At 41.9% G+C, this 16,813-nt stretch overlaps 5 protein-coding genes across 11 annotated transcripts in view; 3 read left to right on the forward strand and 2 right to left on the reverse strand.

Moving 5' to 3' along the window:
- Positions 1 to 11,701, reverse strand: part of LOC107223255 (tRNA 2'-phosphotransferase 1) — a 50,699-nt gene extending 38,998 nt beyond the window's left edge. The window contains exon 1 of one of the 2 annotated variants that reach the window (XM_046743566.1): positions 11,390 to 11,701. The gene's annotated coding sequence lies outside the window, so the exon portion shown is untranslated. Of the gene's footprint in view, positions 1 to 11,385 lie in introns of both variants that reach the window. The other variant, XM_015662878.2, reaches the window with a different exon arrangement.
- LOC124295096 lies at positions 1,561 to 8,395 on the forward strand. Its single transcript, XM_046743562.1, has 3 exons — positions 1,561 to 2,039; positions 3,628 to 6,332; positions 7,189 to 8,395. The coding sequence occupies exons 1-3, from the start codon at positions 2,025 to 2,027 to the stop codon at positions 7,310 to 7,312; spliced, it is 2,844 nt and encodes a 947-aa protein (XP_046599518.1). The 5' UTR covers positions 1,561 to 2,024; the 3' UTR covers positions 7,313 to 8,395.
- Positions 9,490 to 11,242, forward strand: LOC107223237. The gene is made up of 4 exons (XM_015662857.2): positions 9,490 to 9,831; positions 9,937 to 10,048; positions 10,161 to 10,314; positions 10,979 to 11,242. The coding sequence occupies exons 1-4, from the start codon at positions 9,664 to 9,666 to the stop codon at positions 11,118 to 11,120; spliced, it is 576 nt and encodes a 191-aa protein (XP_015518343.2). The 5' UTR covers positions 9,490 to 9,663; the 3' UTR covers positions 11,121 to 11,242.
- A 285-nt stretch (positions 11,702 to 11,986) lies between the features above and the next one.
- On the forward strand, positions 11,987 to 16,182 carry LOC107223256 (ribosomal oxygenase 1). 2 transcript variants are annotated; one of them, XM_015662879.2, is made up of 8 exons: positions 11,987 to 12,103; positions 12,412 to 13,132; positions 13,222 to 13,499; positions 13,589 to 13,739; positions 13,878 to 14,091; positions 14,558 to 14,925; positions 15,007 to 15,193; positions 15,419 to 16,182. In XM_015662879.2, exons 2-8 carry the CDS (start codon positions 12,438 to 12,440, stop codon positions 15,488 to 15,490), a joined length of 1,965 nt encoding a protein of 654 aa, XP_015518365.2. In that variant the 5' UTR covers positions 11,987 to 12,103; positions 12,412 to 12,437; the 3' UTR covers positions 15,491 to 16,182. The 2 variants fall into 2 exon arrangements, with proteins under 2 accessions (XP_015518365.2, XP_046599451.1); XM_046743495.1 differs by lacking the exon at positions 11,987 to 12,103 and adding an exon at positions 12,156 to 12,322.
- Positions 15,870 to 16,813, reverse strand: part of LOC107223243 (multiple coagulation factor deficiency protein 2 homolog) — a 36,189-nt gene continuing 35,245 nt past the window's right edge. For all 5 annotated transcript variants that reach the window (XM_046743497.1, XM_046743498.1, XM_046743499.1 and 2 more), the window contains one exon: positions 15,870 to 16,759. In XM_046743497.1, coding sequence (XP_046599453.1) covers positions 16,626 to 16,759 — 134 coding nt within the window. In that variant the 3' untranslated portion in view covers positions 15,870 to 16,625. The remainder of the gene's footprint in view (positions 16,760 to 16,813) is intronic.

A 16,813-nucleotide genomic window follows, 5' to 3' on the forward strand; every position in this document is an offset into this window, starting at 1 on the left:
AAAAAACACGAAATTGCGGCTAAGCGTTGATTAACTAATTATCGGAGTTAATTCTCTCCGGTATTTCCTGCGTGATTTCGACGTCGTTTATCGGTAGTCCGGACCCCGAGGTCTTCCTCCTGGATGCCCTCGGGGTTGCACGAGGACGCTGCAGCCAGCAGGCCTGTATACCTAGGTATGTGCGATTGATGCAAACGTTGAAGACCTTTCACTTAAGGTCTTTGAACTCGGTCGAGGAACTACGAGGACACCGGCTGGAGCTTCGCTCGTGAACTTGAGATCGCCCGGAGATAATATCCTTCGGAACCACGAAATACAAGACTTGCCGTATTTACGGCTGCAGTTAAAAAAGCAGATATGCGGATGAACCGATCGACCGACTTAACAACACGCTGCTGCTGTCACCGCGCAAAAACCGTCGAAATCGAAATTTGGAAAGAGAACGTTCGTTTACCAGATTGTAAAGTTTCTGTTTATTCGAGCCGAGTTGCGGGGGTAGCAACGCCACAGTTTCAATAAAATTCTCTGCACTGCAGAACGTCCACACGAGTTTTTCGAACCAATGAACACGAGGAATTCACACATAATAATTAGTATGATGAGAAAAGAAAACATGCCGCCTTCATTCATTCAAACGAAATCGACTGGTTGACCTATTTTACAGCTCGACGTTTCGTTTTTTTTTTTTTTTTTTTCTCTCGTCATTCCGTTTTCACGTAGGTATAAATTAATATAATATCATGCGAACTTTTATCTAATTTACTTTTCACATCTACGGACTCTTTGATTTCCTGTCTAGGAAATATGATTGATAAAATGTGTGTTTTATTTTTATTTTCGACCAACCTTTATTATGATTCGTCTGTCTGTCGTGAAATTAGCTTAAATGTGGATCGAATTTTTAATCGACCGTGACAGCGACTGTGACCGAGGATACGGAGAAACGATTCTTAAGAATAACAAAGGGTAGGCGCATCACGAATTGCTTGATATGATTGAATTAGCTTTTAACGGTCATACCAATATGTTTTAAAAACGTATTTCTCTGTCGATACATTTAATCTTTTATTTTCTTCTTCTTCTTCTTCTTTAACTCTGTTTGCTTTTGTTCAAAATAGTTATCGAGTATACGTAACAAGCGTGTTGCGGCACAAGACGAACCTGCTACTCTTAAAAGAAGTCTCAAAATTCGCTCTCGATGTAAGTGCAAGCGACACCACGCACAAATATACATATATATATATATTGCCCGCGTTTCGCGATTGCGTGCGAAGCCTGTCAATGGGATGCAGATCGGGCTGCAAAAACGTTGACGAAATTGTCAATGCCAATCGAAAGTGTTGCAAGGATATTTGTGCATGCACGATGTGCACCTTAAACGAAAACTAAGTCGCTCCTCCGCGATTCGCTCGGCTTGTAAATGATCGTCCGCGGGATCCATCAAGTAATACCAGCCGCATGCAGTTAACGTGACGGGTAGAACCTGCACGATTAGCCCCCGCAGGTTGCAGAGCTCTGCACAGCTAGTTCAGACCGTTGAGAGTCTCGTCTGCAGCAGCAGCAACAGCAGCATGGTGCTCATCGGTAGACAGTGGCTAAGGTAAAAGAAGTAGGTCGGTGAGAAGCGACATGAGGAGGTAACCGCGAACTCCCGTCAGTCGCGTGAAGATATTCCTCGAGTGAGCAGGTGCTACGTCAAGAGACTCGATCATACTTACCTGCCGATTCTTGCCGATCACCGATCAATTTATCGCGTTATTTTGCACCGTTGTGTTCCACATAAATTGGGGATAGTAAAGAAAAAATAAAAAAAATATTTATTGAAAATCGGAACCCATTTTTGTTTCACACGAAGCAATGGGTCCTTAAATACCAGACGACGTTTGTTTCCACTCTTGATAATAAGTATCCGGTCACTGAAGTTTAGTGGATCTGTAGCAAGACGTACTTTTTGTGAAAATATATATCGCTCCAAGAGTGCAAGCGTAAATAAATCCATCACCGGAAGTAATTCAACCACAACGATGCCGCGGTTTGAGGTAAAAATAATTCTACCCCCTTCATACCATGAATTAATTTCGTAATGCATTTTATCTTCCAGGTAGTGCAGGGCTTTTCCCCTCTTTGGGGTTACTAACTTTATCAGTTATCGAATCACCCTCCGCGTGTTTCGACATTCTGTTGGGAAAAAACTGTATCAATCACCTAATTAGTACTGATAATTTCTTTGCGAATCCTTCGATAATCGCACTGATCCCTATAATTCTGATCGATCGGTGTGCGTATTTGACGAGGGAAAGTATCGGCCAGATTCTGCTTCGCTTCCGGAACGTGATGACACCGTTTTTGCGGTGTAATCATCGAGACTGCGAGGAGCGAACCCGCGGCGATAATTTGAATTTCGTTAGGCGTCTTCACCCACACTGGGTGGTGCTGGTTGAACGGTGGAATCGGAATTGCGAAAATTTAACTAGAAGCACGATGAGGTTTCAAACTCTTTTGCGCAAAACGACGACATTCTACGTGCCGAGAATGTATGATTAAGAGATATTTAGCGAAAGTAATCTCAATATTCACGCCCCGGTGAAGAGGAGGACCATTTACTGCAGTTGAGGAAACAATGGTATGAGTGCAGAATAACCCACCGACCAGTTAGCCTTAATTGGTGGGCAATTAATGTCGGTCAAAGTGTTGCAATATGTAGAGCGTTGAGTATGCACGGTCCCAAGACGAAAGGCACACGCGACATGTGTGCATATCTCCGGAGATATAGCATCCCAATTACCGAGTAGGAAAATTTTTGCACTCGTTCGTTAGTAGCTTCAACGTTAATTGTCCCCTTTTCATTTTGTCATCAATTCGTCGATGACTTAACCATTTTCTGTATTATAAACTTCAGTTCCAAATCACGGCTATCCGAAAACGAGGCTAACGCTCTGCGGTCATATTCACGCTGTTCCATTGGCGATTGTAACGCTGTAGCGGAAGAAGAGTCTTGATTTCTAAACTTCACTGGGTTGATAATCGCACGCGTTCTAAGTGCACACGGTGTTCCGAGCCGCCATTCGAGTCTCGGATGCGAGTTATCAGTGACAAATAACCAGGCTCGTTGAGTTACACCCGACAAGACACGCATTTGTACCCGCAGCTGCACGCGATGGTGTGTATAGAAAATTGCACAGGCAAACGAGACAGCGAGATTACGCCCTACCTACACACACTAGACTTTCGAAAATGTTTTGAAACCCATTTTATATGCGTGTCATTGCAACGCGGTCGACACGGTGAAATAAGCATGAAATAGGAATGCGCGCACGAGTCGCAAAGATTAGGATATTACCCTATAAATGGATCGCATACACCTATAACAGGCATAGAAATCGTTCGGTGCAAAAATCAATCATCGGCCAAAGTGACAGCTGAATCATGGATCTGTGCAGCCGCCGCACGATGTCCCATTGACCTAGTGAGCAGTCTACGTTGCCGCGAATGAAACAATATAATTTAACGCCGAATCACTCTGACAATCACGTTGCCGTATAAGCTATCGATACTGTCTATGGCGCAAGCAGATATCCGGATTCTTTGTAATTACCTTTCGTTTCACGCTGCTTTTTTATTTCGCAGGTAGTGCTGGTACTCGCTTTGACGATGGTCATCGTCACCTCGACGAGTGTTCCTCCGGCCCCGAGCTACACGAGAACGATGCTAAAAGTGGCGAGAAGTTTGCCTGGGGAGACGGAAGAAGTGAAGGTTCGAACGAGCGAGGGTAACCTGGCGACGTTGATAGTGAAGAGGCGAGATCACAGAGTAGTTCAGAAGGAAGGAGGAACCACTGGAATGAGCACCGAACCCGAAAGGCGTGGGCAAAATCAATCCCACGTGATTTTCGAGGTTAGAAAGTTGCAGAATCAGAACGGCGAGGCTCAGAGGAGACTGCAGGAGAACGAGCAGGTGGCGAAGATTCGTAGCCAGGTATCGGGGCCAGTCGCCGATCAGGAAGGGCCGTCGAAATTCGAGCGGAAGAACCTCAGCCAGGTCGGTGAGAGCCTGATGGAGTACGGGAGCTGGAAGCCACTTGGCGGAGGTTCGGAAAGAGCTCTCGAAGAGAAACTGCAGGCAGAGGAGGCCTTATACACAAATTGGAAACCAGTCGACACAGGGCTGCACCGATCGGCGAGCTTCGCGCGTTACTCGAAGCCCAATTTCGAGCATCAAGGTATGATATTCGCCGGAAGCAACACGGAGAAGAGAGCAGACCGGGAACTCTCGTTCGAGAAATTGAACCCCGCAAGAATAGTCGAAAATCAGGAGGAGCGATATGGATTCCTGCCGAACCAGCCGAGACCGGTGACTAGGACGAACGTCGGCGCTAATGTGTACAAGAATAGAAACGCGAAGAACGTACCAGCGGAAGTGACGATCAGGTCGGAGATCAACGTGAAACCGGCTTCCAAGAGGTCACCGATGACCTTGGACGCCGACGGGACGCCGACCATCCACGGACATCGAGTGCCCGATGACCCGATGGACAAGATCCAGACGTGGAGGAACGCCAGAGTAATAAACAACAAGTTGATACCAGAGAGCGCAACGGTCGTTAACCTCGATCCTTCGAGCAATTTTTACGCGATTGACAAAACGGCCGATCGTCAGAGGTTCGAGAACTTTTTCGACGACGTTAATCGACGGTACGGAAGAAACTACGATGCCGAAAAGACGAACGTATACTTCGAATGGGATCCGAAGAATTATCAAAACGACGCTCTCAAGGCCGAGATCTACAACGCGGCTAGTGACGGCTACAATTCCAACGTTCAAAAGCGAATGCTTCATCCGGACAGCGTCGCGAATTACCCAAACTCGCAGAGCTATACTCCGGAAAGTCAGAAGATCGCCCCGGTCGCTTTGAAGCCAGGAGTGAGAGCCCCGGTTCTGCAGTATGCTCATCCGGAACTGGGTGTGCAACCGGCGAAGATCGTGAAGAACGAGATACGGCAACCCGAAAGCTACTCGGAGGTTCAGCCGACGTTCACCTCGGAGACCCGGCAGAAGAAGAAGTACGTTCTGAACGATAAGAACGTCGTCGACTCGTACTCTTCGAAGTACTATTACCCTAACCACCGTTTCTACGGACTGAAACCACAGAACGACCCGCCATTCTGGGTGAAAATATCGGAGAACCTTAAGAACCAATTTTCGACCGGGGTTGAAAAGGTCTCCCAACTTACACGTCCGGTTTTCGACCCCTTGGTGGAAGCGACGCAAAAGATTTCTAAAAACTTGGGTCTCTCCCGGGACGTAGCGCAGGACAAAGTTGGAACCGTTGCCTCGGGTTCGTCCATTCTCATCCCTGCTCTGGGTCTCGTTGCTTCCGGCGCTGCGCTGGGAATAGGCGCTGTCGCAGTTGGCAGATACCTCGATGTTGACGTCCTAAAGAGATCAGGCGACGACGAAATCGATCTCGAGCACAAACGAGCCCTCGAAGCATCAGCGAAGAAGCTTCCTGAGTATGGAAATGAGGCGAACGAACCAGATAGTCGGGTCGACAGTGAGTCAAGGACGTGGCAAGCGTCGTTCGCCAGCCCAAATCAGGCGGCCAATTTCGTTCAGACATTCGAAAATGAGCCAGTCATCGTAGCCGAGGGGGAAGAGAGAAGCCAGAGCCGAGAAGATGACGATGGCGTGTTTCTGATACTCGAAGAATCGAACGATTCGGACAAGGTGGAAACCCGTGAGACGAAACCGGTCGTTGACGAGCTGGAATACGTTGAGACCGGAAGACACAGACGAAGCATCGATGATCCCAGCGTCCTAAGGTTGGAACCGGAAGTGGCTGATTGGATGCGAGACAAGCGGTTCCAGAGAAAGAATTTAGACAAGATAACGGAAATTGTGGAAATCGATGTACCCAGACGCGGAAATATCGACGTTACCGATCTGCAACTGCAGAGGACGAAGAAACCCGAGTCTGAGAACGCGGGTACGATCCTCGTCGTCGAGGGTGATGAGAATGCGTCGGAAAGAGCAGATCTCGATCAAGTCGCTGTCGAAGACGTGGCGAAGATCGTCGGTGAAATGATAAGACAGTCGGAGAGCGAGGAGGGAGAACCGCAAGATCAGAAGAGGTCGAAGCGTAGTTTGGGAACGGATCAGGAGCTCCAAGACACTCTCCAGAATTTGGAAAACGCGGAAGTCGCGGAAGCCGGGCACGTCGAGGGTGACTGGGCGAACACACCCTGCGCCAAGAGGATATTCTGCGACGCGATGATCCTCCGGGGTTCCGACGCCGTCACGTTTATGGAAAAGAAGATGGCGTCCCTGCTGGCATTGTGAGTAAAGACAGATGGCACGTGATCGAAGCCTCGTGAATCCCACGGTCCGACTAAAACGTCCCGCGATAGCTCGGCGTGCAGACACTATAGCTAAACGACGACGAAGCATCGAGTCTGAGCGAACTGTCCATGTATAACTTTCTTTCAGCTTTCGCTTCGCCGAACAAACGTCCTACTGACTGATTCAACTCTTACCTCCTAGCACAGTTTCACTTCATTGCCCAGTTTGGATAGTTGGCGCGCAAAAAAAAAACTCACTCTGCACGGACTCCAAGTCACTGACCAATACCGTCGAGCCGGGTTACGTCGGCTCGACGTCGCTCGCTAGAAAAGCTAACGAATTACAGACCAGCGAGAAGGTTCTGCGTGACCTGACGCGTCAAGAACGCCTTCAGCCAACTAGGAACAAAACACAATCCGTGCACTATTACCGCTTTTTAAAAAACGTAGTTTTCTAGACCTGTAAACAAATTAGACGCTCGCCTCGTTAATTCCGCGACAACGGACGTGATAAGGCAGAAGCACCGTTTGTGACCACTGTACCATCTTTGGCCACCCTTGTATATCGTATTGCTTGTTTTCAATACGATCAATGTGTCCAGTTATTGAATTCATTGCGAAAACACACCCTGCAAATAATATTACATTCTTTGATAATTAGCTGTTTAAAAAGTAATTTTGTTTTACCATTTGTGACCACGTCCTCGATTCCATTCAATTGATACTGCCACAAATGGATCAATGGATGGCTACAGACGGTACTGAGGTGGCCAAAACAGGTGCATCTATCCTACCTGCCACTTCGCCCCGTTAGGTTTGATGCACTATGCCTTAATATTCCCATATTTTTCAGAATACAACCGGGCGCCGCAAACCAGGTGTCAAGTCACTTCGAAGAAGTCATGGACGCTATTCGCAGGCACGATTGTTCCGGTTTCCATTGCCCCCAAGCGAGGCCGGGAAACGTTTTCTTCTAACCTAATACTTGGACGCGGTGTATAATGTGTGGGAAAAACGTTTCCTCAATAGTACATGAAGGAGCTACCTGACAAATAGCCGATACTTAACAACCGGAGAGATGTACTTAATCGACCGAGAGAGCGAACCACTACTCTGCAAAGCACCATACCTGGATACGATCCAAGAGAAAGTTTCACTGTCTTGACGAGGAGAAGTTGTCATACGGCATCTAATCAGATCGTTCAAACACAGTCGGATGCTTGTTGAGTCTTCGACATTTTCTTATGTTTCGTTTTTCTTCCGTGACTGTCTGCTCGTCTTTTTCAGTGTTGTACACTCGTTCGATGCTGCAGTTGGTTTTTAGAAAGTATTCAATGATTCAAATTTTTTCAATGACGGAGTTATAAGAAGAAATTGTTCAGAGTCTATACCATGTTCGTATTTTTGCTCGGTTATAACGAGGTCGTTTGAGTCGTGCCAATTATGCATCAACGAATTATTAATAATATCATTTTTTTTCACCGTTATTCAAGAGAGTAAAGATTAATATTTAAAGGTAAATTACTACGCTATACATATGTAAAGTATTCCAGGTTGAAGACGCCAAATTGTATATAGCCATCACCGTAATATTCCTATTTAATACACATCCTTAACTTAAATTATCACAAAACAAACGCATAGCTTATAGGGTAGCTCTAGGAGGACCAAGATTCGTTAAAATGGTCAAGTCGGAATCGGTGAATACGTGTTTCGTATCGCCTCTTTCGTCTAAAGATCGTCAAAATGCAATCACAGTGAACAATTTGTCGTATTTCATGTATCGCACTCAATATTTTGCTATAGCAAAATTGTTAGTGAGCAAAATAAATTGAGTCAAAATTATCGGAGCACGGACGAGATGCACAGAAAAGTTTCGTCACCAATAAACTGTTATCGGTAATCATGGTTCTCGAAATACATCGAGATTAGAACGTAAGCTAGTTGTAAGCCAAATAAATCTTGTAACAGTTAACTAAATAATACTGTACTACTACATATAATATACTATTATACCACTGTGTGCGCAATATGTACTGAAAAATTGATGAATAAACTACGTTTTATAAAAAATTAAGAAAAAAAAAAAACAGGTTCAATACTCATGTTCAAACTTCTATTGGCTCATACTGCAAATTTTCTACACTTTTTTTACTTGAGACGCAACGGAGTAAAAAAGAACTTGCGAAACACAAGGTAGACAGACGGGAATTTTTATTGACGCTAGTGCGATCTCGAATTGCTAACGAAACTACGATTGTTTGTTCGAAAAATATTGCATCAGCAAAAACCTGTCCCGCGGAAAGTGGCTGACCAATCAATTTTGCCATTCTAAAACTGGCGTGTTACGTAGACACTTCATGGCTGCAGAATTTCATATTGAAAAAAAGAAATCAAACGAATTAATCAGCCTCAAATTCCATAGATTTCAATCGAAAGAGAGTTCACTGTAAGTCAAAATCAGTTAGCTACAATTCCGTAAAATCGGTTTCAATTTACGACTGGTCTTATCGGCCCGAGAAGAGTTCAATGAATGTTTCGAGAAAGTCGTTACCTATTTTAATACGTATATCCGACAATCATAATGATGATGAGGTATCAAATTTCAGATTGTGAAGCAGGTACTGCAAATTTTCAGCATAAATCTAAAATTACAATAACAAATTGTCAACTGTTGAGGCCGTTACGTTCATTGATGCATTTACCGACATGTTTCGCTCGTTTAACCCGATTGGCTACGATGGCAATAATTTTATGTAATCACGTACGCGTGGTTAACTAAGTGAAGAAACTGCAAGGACTAACAAGATGACTTGTAGTCCTGAAACAACTACAACGTCACACATATATCGTACAAATTGAAGAAGAATAGAAAAAGTTTCGAGTTTTCTCCACTTATTTCCGGCTAAATGAAAGTGGCCCTACGCTGAAAGCACACGACTCGGCTTCAAAGACAATAAACCCAACAAGACCTGGGACAATAATTTGAGTAATTATATCGCGTTTTACGACACAGAAAACAATGCTTTGTCGGTTAGATGCACCGCGAAGAATACGTGGTGGGAAGAATGAATGCCCAGGCTATAAGGTTCTCGGAAAAGCTGTTATATTTTCATTTTTATTCACACAGTTGAAGTCAACTTTTTCGACTGATATCAGCGCATCATCTTTTACTTTTCAACACACGTAATCAAAGTGAACCTGATCATTTATTTCCAATTCGGATATTTTTTCTATTCAGTTTGCAATTTTTCAGTACAAGTGTAAAGAAAATTTGTTTGTGCAAGAACATCAAGGACTTATCGTAAGAGTAGCGAAAACTTTCGAAATGATTTGTTGTTCGCGTATTTTGATATTCGGTATGACGTTCGCGGTAGCATTTGCTTGGGTCCAAGAAAACGATTTCGTTAAAAACCGTGGAGTTCGAGTCCAGGTCGGATCCATGCTCGCTGAAGTTGCAAAAGAGTTAATTCAGAGATCGTCAACGAATAGCCAGGTGAGATAGAAACGATTCGGGATGAATCATTTCTCTGATATTCGTGAAAAATTCACTTACGATAGTTTTTCCGAAGCGTGATCAGTAATTGGAAACGCCTTACAGGTACTGAGTTTGAATTTGTCAAATTTGCTGATACTTTTGGTACTCAAGGCTGTAGTTTTCGGGGCTGGATACATGGGGCACCATGGATACAAAACTCGTGAATTGGACGATGGTAATTATTACATGTATAAACCGATAATATACAACTCTCTGTAATGGTAATAACGTGATCCAAAAATGATGTAGGTATGCATACACGTTATATATTCATTTCCTCTGCACAGAACCAATCGTTTCCGAGAGTGAGGTAGCCTTGGCCTTGGGCTACCTTGTCGGCGACAAATGCCTTTTCAGGGCAGCCTGTGAAGTCCCTCGCAAAGCCAAGGAATACCTCGGAGCCGCCGAAATGCTTCTGCAAACCTTCAAGCTCATGCCACAGTATGTTTTTGCTCGGTGCAATACGCAAGTCGCGTCGAGTTAAAAGTTGAATTGAACGTAGACCAATTGGGGTTTGATACGTGAATGCAATGACTAGATCATTGGAGCACGTGGAGTTAAGAGAAATCTATAGTCAGTCTTTACTAACCGCGTTGAATTTCACTTATTTTTAATACAAATGCCCAAAAAAAGATTTGCTTCACACGACAATGATGCCGAGAAATGTATTTCTGTAATAGAATTAGCATTTATTGTAGAAATACATTTCTTGATATTATTCACGCACAAAATAAAAAGTTTTTGGATATTTTTGTTCGGAATTTCATGGGGAATTACGCAGACTGAGGCATTTTGACATCAGTGTTGCGTAGGCTGTGATAAAACTCAAGATAAGTGACATTTTACCTCGATCGGTAAAGACTGACTATAGCATCCTCGTAATACTCGAAGCTATAATTTACCGTGAATCCAGTTATTTCAGATGTCGGTAATGTTTTTATGCCTGCATATTCACAAGTCTACACGTTACTTTTACATTTATCAGACTTTGATTGGTCGTTCGATATATTTTTCAGCCAATGATATTCAACAATTTCTACGCCAGTGTATGAATTTGTGACAACATGTTTCAAGCTGTAATAGCAAAGTTGTTGTTTGTACACAGATCTGTTCCCGTAGAGTTCGACAAGTATGAGAAGACTGTTCTAGAGCTGAGGAAAGCCGTAGAATATGGATCGGCCGGGAAGTGTCCACCGGAATATACTTGCAAGAAGGAAAATATTGACAAGTTTTTGAAAGACGCGTGAAATTGTGGGAAATGACAATAATATGGCAAATCTATTTCATATTTTTTCACTAGTATTGGAATCTATATTATAATAAAGCATCAAGTAACTATTGTACTCTCCGATCAATGACAATATCTTTTCCGCACTTACAACTTACATATTTCAAAACAACGCTTACCTACATGGTAATTATATGTATTATTGCAACAGTGACAACAACGGATTAGTACATTATTGAAAATACAGTTTCAGAATTATGTAATTCATCATCGAAAATACATACCTACATATCAGATTGTAATTCTGCCGCTGCTTAGTGAAGCAACACTTCTAAAGCGTCAGTTGTCGTGAAAAGAGTTGTCGATTCTCATCTTTCGCAGTGAAACGGCCGCCGCTTACTTTGAGACACCTGATAAACTTGACACGCTTTAAAACAACTTCCAACAAACAACTTTTAGCGTATTACTTCAAATATGGTTCTCTGACGGAAAAATTGACGGACAAAGAATGTTTTAAATTGACACACTTGTTTTCTGAACATCCAACGAACGACCCATCACGTGATCTATGCACGATATTTACGTATTATGTCCTTGTCAACTGCGTGATATTACGACGCACTTCGTCTCTCTCGACGCCGACTCGCATTCTCGATGTGCTCGAAGCGAATCGAAACGTACCCAGAACCCACTGCGCTGTAAGCGTGACGTCACGTGTGACGCTAAGATGTCGGACAGCGCGGGGACGTTTGAAAACTGCACATATTCTTTCATTTATTTAATAAAATCGCAGCGATCTATAATGCGTAAAATGAAACTAACTCACTTCTAAAATCAACTGAAATTTCATGCTGCTAGTTGATCAATTAAAAATATCATGATTATCGCTAGCCAAAGTCGCATGCCTTTAACTTACTGCGCGATGCGTGGGTCGATATACATATTTTACTTCTCAAGTGTTTCAGATTTCAGAACCCTTCTGTGAAAGCTTAGAAGTAAACGGTGAGTAGGGTGTACCACGCACAGCGAATTTGTTTATTATTGTCATGTAGATGTAAGAAAAGGGGTTAAATTTATTAATAATACCAGAAACACAACGTCGCTTTGATTTCATCAGCAATTCAAATAAGAAATATGTGCTCTTTGAAGGCGTAATTGCTCTGTAACCTAATCATCGGCGTTCTAACCTCAAAAGTTTCCGGCTTTGTTGAAACTTTGCAGGTTAGAAGCCTGCTTTATACGGTTCAATAAACTCCGATGTTGGTAGAACTGAGTGTAGGCAAGTAACACGGCGTCTTCTTGTTCCGCAGATTATTTTCATTTGGATATTTCCTAAATGAGTGATACATCCACGTCGATATCAGCATTTGCCGCGTATTCGAAAATGCGTCAAACACCGGAGAGCCCGTTCTCATCGAAACCGGCTAAAAAGCGTCACAGTTCCGCCGCACTTTCGAGTAAAAAGAAGCCGAGGAAACGTTCGGCGTCTGTGGGCGACTTGACGCCAAATGAAAAAGGAAAAAAGACGCAAAAAATGTCCCGACTTTTGAAAGAAAAAAGTATGAAAACTGCAACAGGCGTGTCAAAGAAATCGTCAAGCAATTCAAAATCAACGGTGAAGAGATTGTCTAATGGAATTGATAAATCATCATCGAAATCAGCAACACCTAATAATAGAAGGTCCGTTGCGGGAAAATCAAAAGCGGCATTCCAACTGGCCGTTGCCGAGAGTGAAGTTAGCCCCAAATTAAGAAATAAAACTCTCAGATCTAGTGGTGACAAAACAGAACTAAAGGCTGTTGTAAAAAAAGTTACCTCACCTGTAAATTCTGCACCGAAGAAGAAAGCAAGCAAAAAATCTCCCGGCAATGTCGCGAAGTCAAAGCCGGAATCGGATTCCGAAAAAGCTATGAGTGATGTTGATGAATCAGAATTACAGGATAAAGAGGAAACACCATCCGGTTCGATCGATGATGGAAAAAAACTGTTTGAATGGCTCATTTCTCCACTTCAGTTGGATGCTTTTTACAAGTAAACAATATTACAAATCAATCTTGAAAGAAAAAAATTCATTTTCTCCAGGACGATTTTTTTTATCTAATGTTATTTTTTCATTACAGAACAAGCTGGGAGCTTGCCCCACTATACATAAAGAGAAACACCTCGAGCTATTACAAACATCTTATTTCCACACCCTTAATAGATTCAATCTTGCGAAATTACTACATGCAATTCACCAAGAATGTCGATGTGACTTCATACACGGACGGCAAAAGAGAAACGCACAATCCTGTTGGTCGTGCATTGCCAAGTGTTGTCTGGGATTATTATGCGAACGGTTGTTCGGTCAGGCTGTTGAATCCCCAAACTTTTATACCCAAATTACATGTATTGAATGGTATGAAGAGTATTAATGAAAGCCGAAATTTTATATTAAGAGCTTTACTTTCAAACTCCAGACCTTTGGTTAATTTAATAATTTTTTAGCCACCCTCCAGGAATATTTTGGATGTTTTGTTGGGGCAAACGCTTATTTGACACCACCGAATACTCAGGGATTTGCACCGCATTACGATGATATCGAAGCGTTTATACTGCAAGTAGAGGGTAAAAAGAGATGGCGTCTATACAAACCGAGGTAATTGCAAATTTTGAAATCGTCTCATTACAGCGCTTGTTATGTATTTTACAAAGTAGAATCTTGTGTTTCAATTTATCACCCATGTATAAAAGTTGTGTAATCCGGATATTTTCTCCTCTTTTCATGCATGGTTAGGAGCGATGATGAATATTTACCAAGATTGTCCTCTGATGATTTCGATCAATCAGAAATTGGAGAACCGATAATGGATATAGTTTTGGAAACTGGTGACTTGCTGTATTTTCCAAGAGGTACTATACATCAGGGTGAAACTATCGATGACACTCATAGTTTACACGTAACCTTGAGTGTCTATCAGAGGAATAGCTGGGGCGACTTTTTCGACAAGGTATCAAAATAATATTGATTCTTGATAAATTATTTATTGGTTGCGTGATGTCTCATATATCGTGCAGATCAAACGCACAATATTTTCAAAGTATCAAACACTGTTCAACTTCTGCTTCATGCCATCCCGTTTAGCTTAAACAAGTTTTCCCGGATCGAGCTTTAGTTACTAAGATCATTATGTCAAATCAGTAATTATTACAGATAAGACGATGAATTACCATATTGTTTTGAATATAAGGCAACGTTTTTAGTCGTTGACTACACCCGCCAAAATTATCCTCGTCTAATACACAGACTCGTTTTATGTGCGGGTAACTAAGAAAAACATCCTGAAATACTGTCTCCGAATCTTATATGTGGGGTCGGTTTTTACTCCGAACAACACTGTATTTTAAATAGCTTGAACGCTACCAGCTCTGTGATTTAATAAATAACACAATAATGCGTTTTACTTGAAACTATAGCTTGTCCCAGTGACGTTGGAAAAAGCTATTGCATCAGATGTTGAATTCCGCGAAGGTTTGCCGCTGGATTATCTTCAGCACGTAGGTTTGGCGCATGCGGATACGGACACTATTGACAGGACTAAGTTTATACGAAGAACACAGTACCTCTTATCTAAACTAGTCCAATACATAGACGTTGACAGAGCTGCTGACGAAATGGCTAAGAAGCATATCCACGATTTTCTTCCGCCAGTGCTAACAGAAGAAGAAAAAGCATGTTCGATATACGAGGACGGGGAGAGAATGACAAAGGGTGGTATCGTAGTGAACAGAATTGAGGTAGAACCAGATACGAAAATAAGATTGGCCCGAGCATATTGCATAAGGTATGTGAGCCTGGGTAGCATTGATTTGATATTAGTGTCATAGTTTTACCTCAAATGATTATTTATTGAATAACATTTTAGATTGCTGCGAGAAGAGGACGGACTCAAAGTTTATTATTCTACCGAGAATTCGAAAGAATATCGCGAGTTGGATCCACAGTTCTTGGAGGTATCGCAGGAACACGCTCCCGCTATAGAAGAAATCATTCGACAGTATCCAAATTATATCAAAGTCGAGGATTTGCCTCTGGACGAGGAAGACAGCAAGGTAACGGATGATTTATGAAATTATCTAATCACTTTGTTATTCTCAATTTTACCAGTCCACGGGTCACGAAACCTATTGACGTAACTGTATTCTATTTAAACACGAATTAGATACAGATCCGTCTACTGTTTACAGACACGCTGTGGTCATTCAGCAAAAAGGCAACTCAACTATGAAGAAAGTTAGAAGTACATGTGGTAATAATAGAAAAATATTTTCTTTCAGATCCAGGTGGTGAGGGATCTTTGGGAGAGAGGTATTCTCGTCACGGACCAACCATTGCCTATCGTGGAATAATTTACGAGGGAGTGATTTCACCTCCCGTGCAAAATAAGAGTAATCAGTGACTTTAACGGCAAACTTGTGAAATAAAGCATAAACGTGCATTTAATTTCTTAAAATAAAAGAAATAAACTTGTATTGACAAATCTTATAACCGACGGTGATTGGTCTGGGTTGAACAATAAACTTTGAATTTTCCGTGCAATACAAGCACACCGTTCACTTGGAAAAGTAAATTTTACTTCCATTCGAAAAATTTGTTATATTTCGGAATGTAATGTTCACCGATCCGTAAAGAGACAATCGGGTCCCGATAGGCTATAGAGCGTCTTGTGTATTGAAAAGTATATTATCTACGTAGAAAATAGTTGTTTCACAATACTGTGTTTTTTACTTTTTCAATCCAGACTATCGATAGATTATTAACTTTTAATCACGGAACGTCTGAGAAGAAACCGAAATACTTTTGGTAATCTTCCACAGAATAGAGATATTTGAGTTTATTTTATTACTAAAGATATGGGTACGGCCAATTGATATATTATTGAAATAGCAAGGGATAATATTGAGAACTATTGAAATATCGTCTCGAATGATATGACCGTATGAATAATTTTCTATCCGTACAGTACTATCCGTAACTGTTTCAATACAATACAAAACTATCACTGTATAATCAGTTATATAAATAAAAATTTGTGTATACATTTCTATGTCATATATATATGTTACGTACATACTTAATATCTAGCGAACTCCAATACGTGGAATAAATTGATTGGCACTGATTTTGCAGTTCACAGTAGAAAGACAGCGTACTTATTTTCTTTCTATACCGTATCACCAGTTATAGTAACGATAAGTATAAAACTTTCATATTCCAGGAAAATACATTGACCCGAAACTGAATTTGATATTTTCGCGTTTTCCGCAATAATAATTGTGCGAATAAAATTTAATTACGTCTAGTCTTGCGGGTCTCCGCGTATTATTTCATCATGTGTATAAATCTCAGATGTACATACCTTGAATAATTCGTACACCTAACCTCCTTTCGATAATTTGAATCTTTCCTTTGAGCCAGGTCCTCGCGATCTTAATTACACGAAATCACTATAAGCCAGTAATGCCAATCGATCTAGACCTTATACTATGGTATTATGAGCTTTTTATCTCTTTTCGCTTCTGTATTTTCATCCCGTTGTCTTCCGAGCACGTATTCGATGTATCCCAAGTATCCATCGTTGTCCAGATCGTCTTCTTCAAGCACATTGTCAATTAGATCTATAATGTAAATAAGGGAGTTCGCGGTCATATTTCAAGCTCAAAAATACTTCC

The sequence above is a fragment of the Neodiprion lecontei genome, chromosome 6 (assembly GCF_021901455.1).
Source record: "Neodiprion lecontei isolate iyNeoLeco1 chromosome 6, iyNeoLeco1.1, whole genome shotgun sequence".
Classification (NCBI taxonomy): domain Eukaryota; kingdom Metazoa; phylum Arthropoda; class Insecta; order Hymenoptera; family Diprionidae; genus Neodiprion; species Neodiprion lecontei.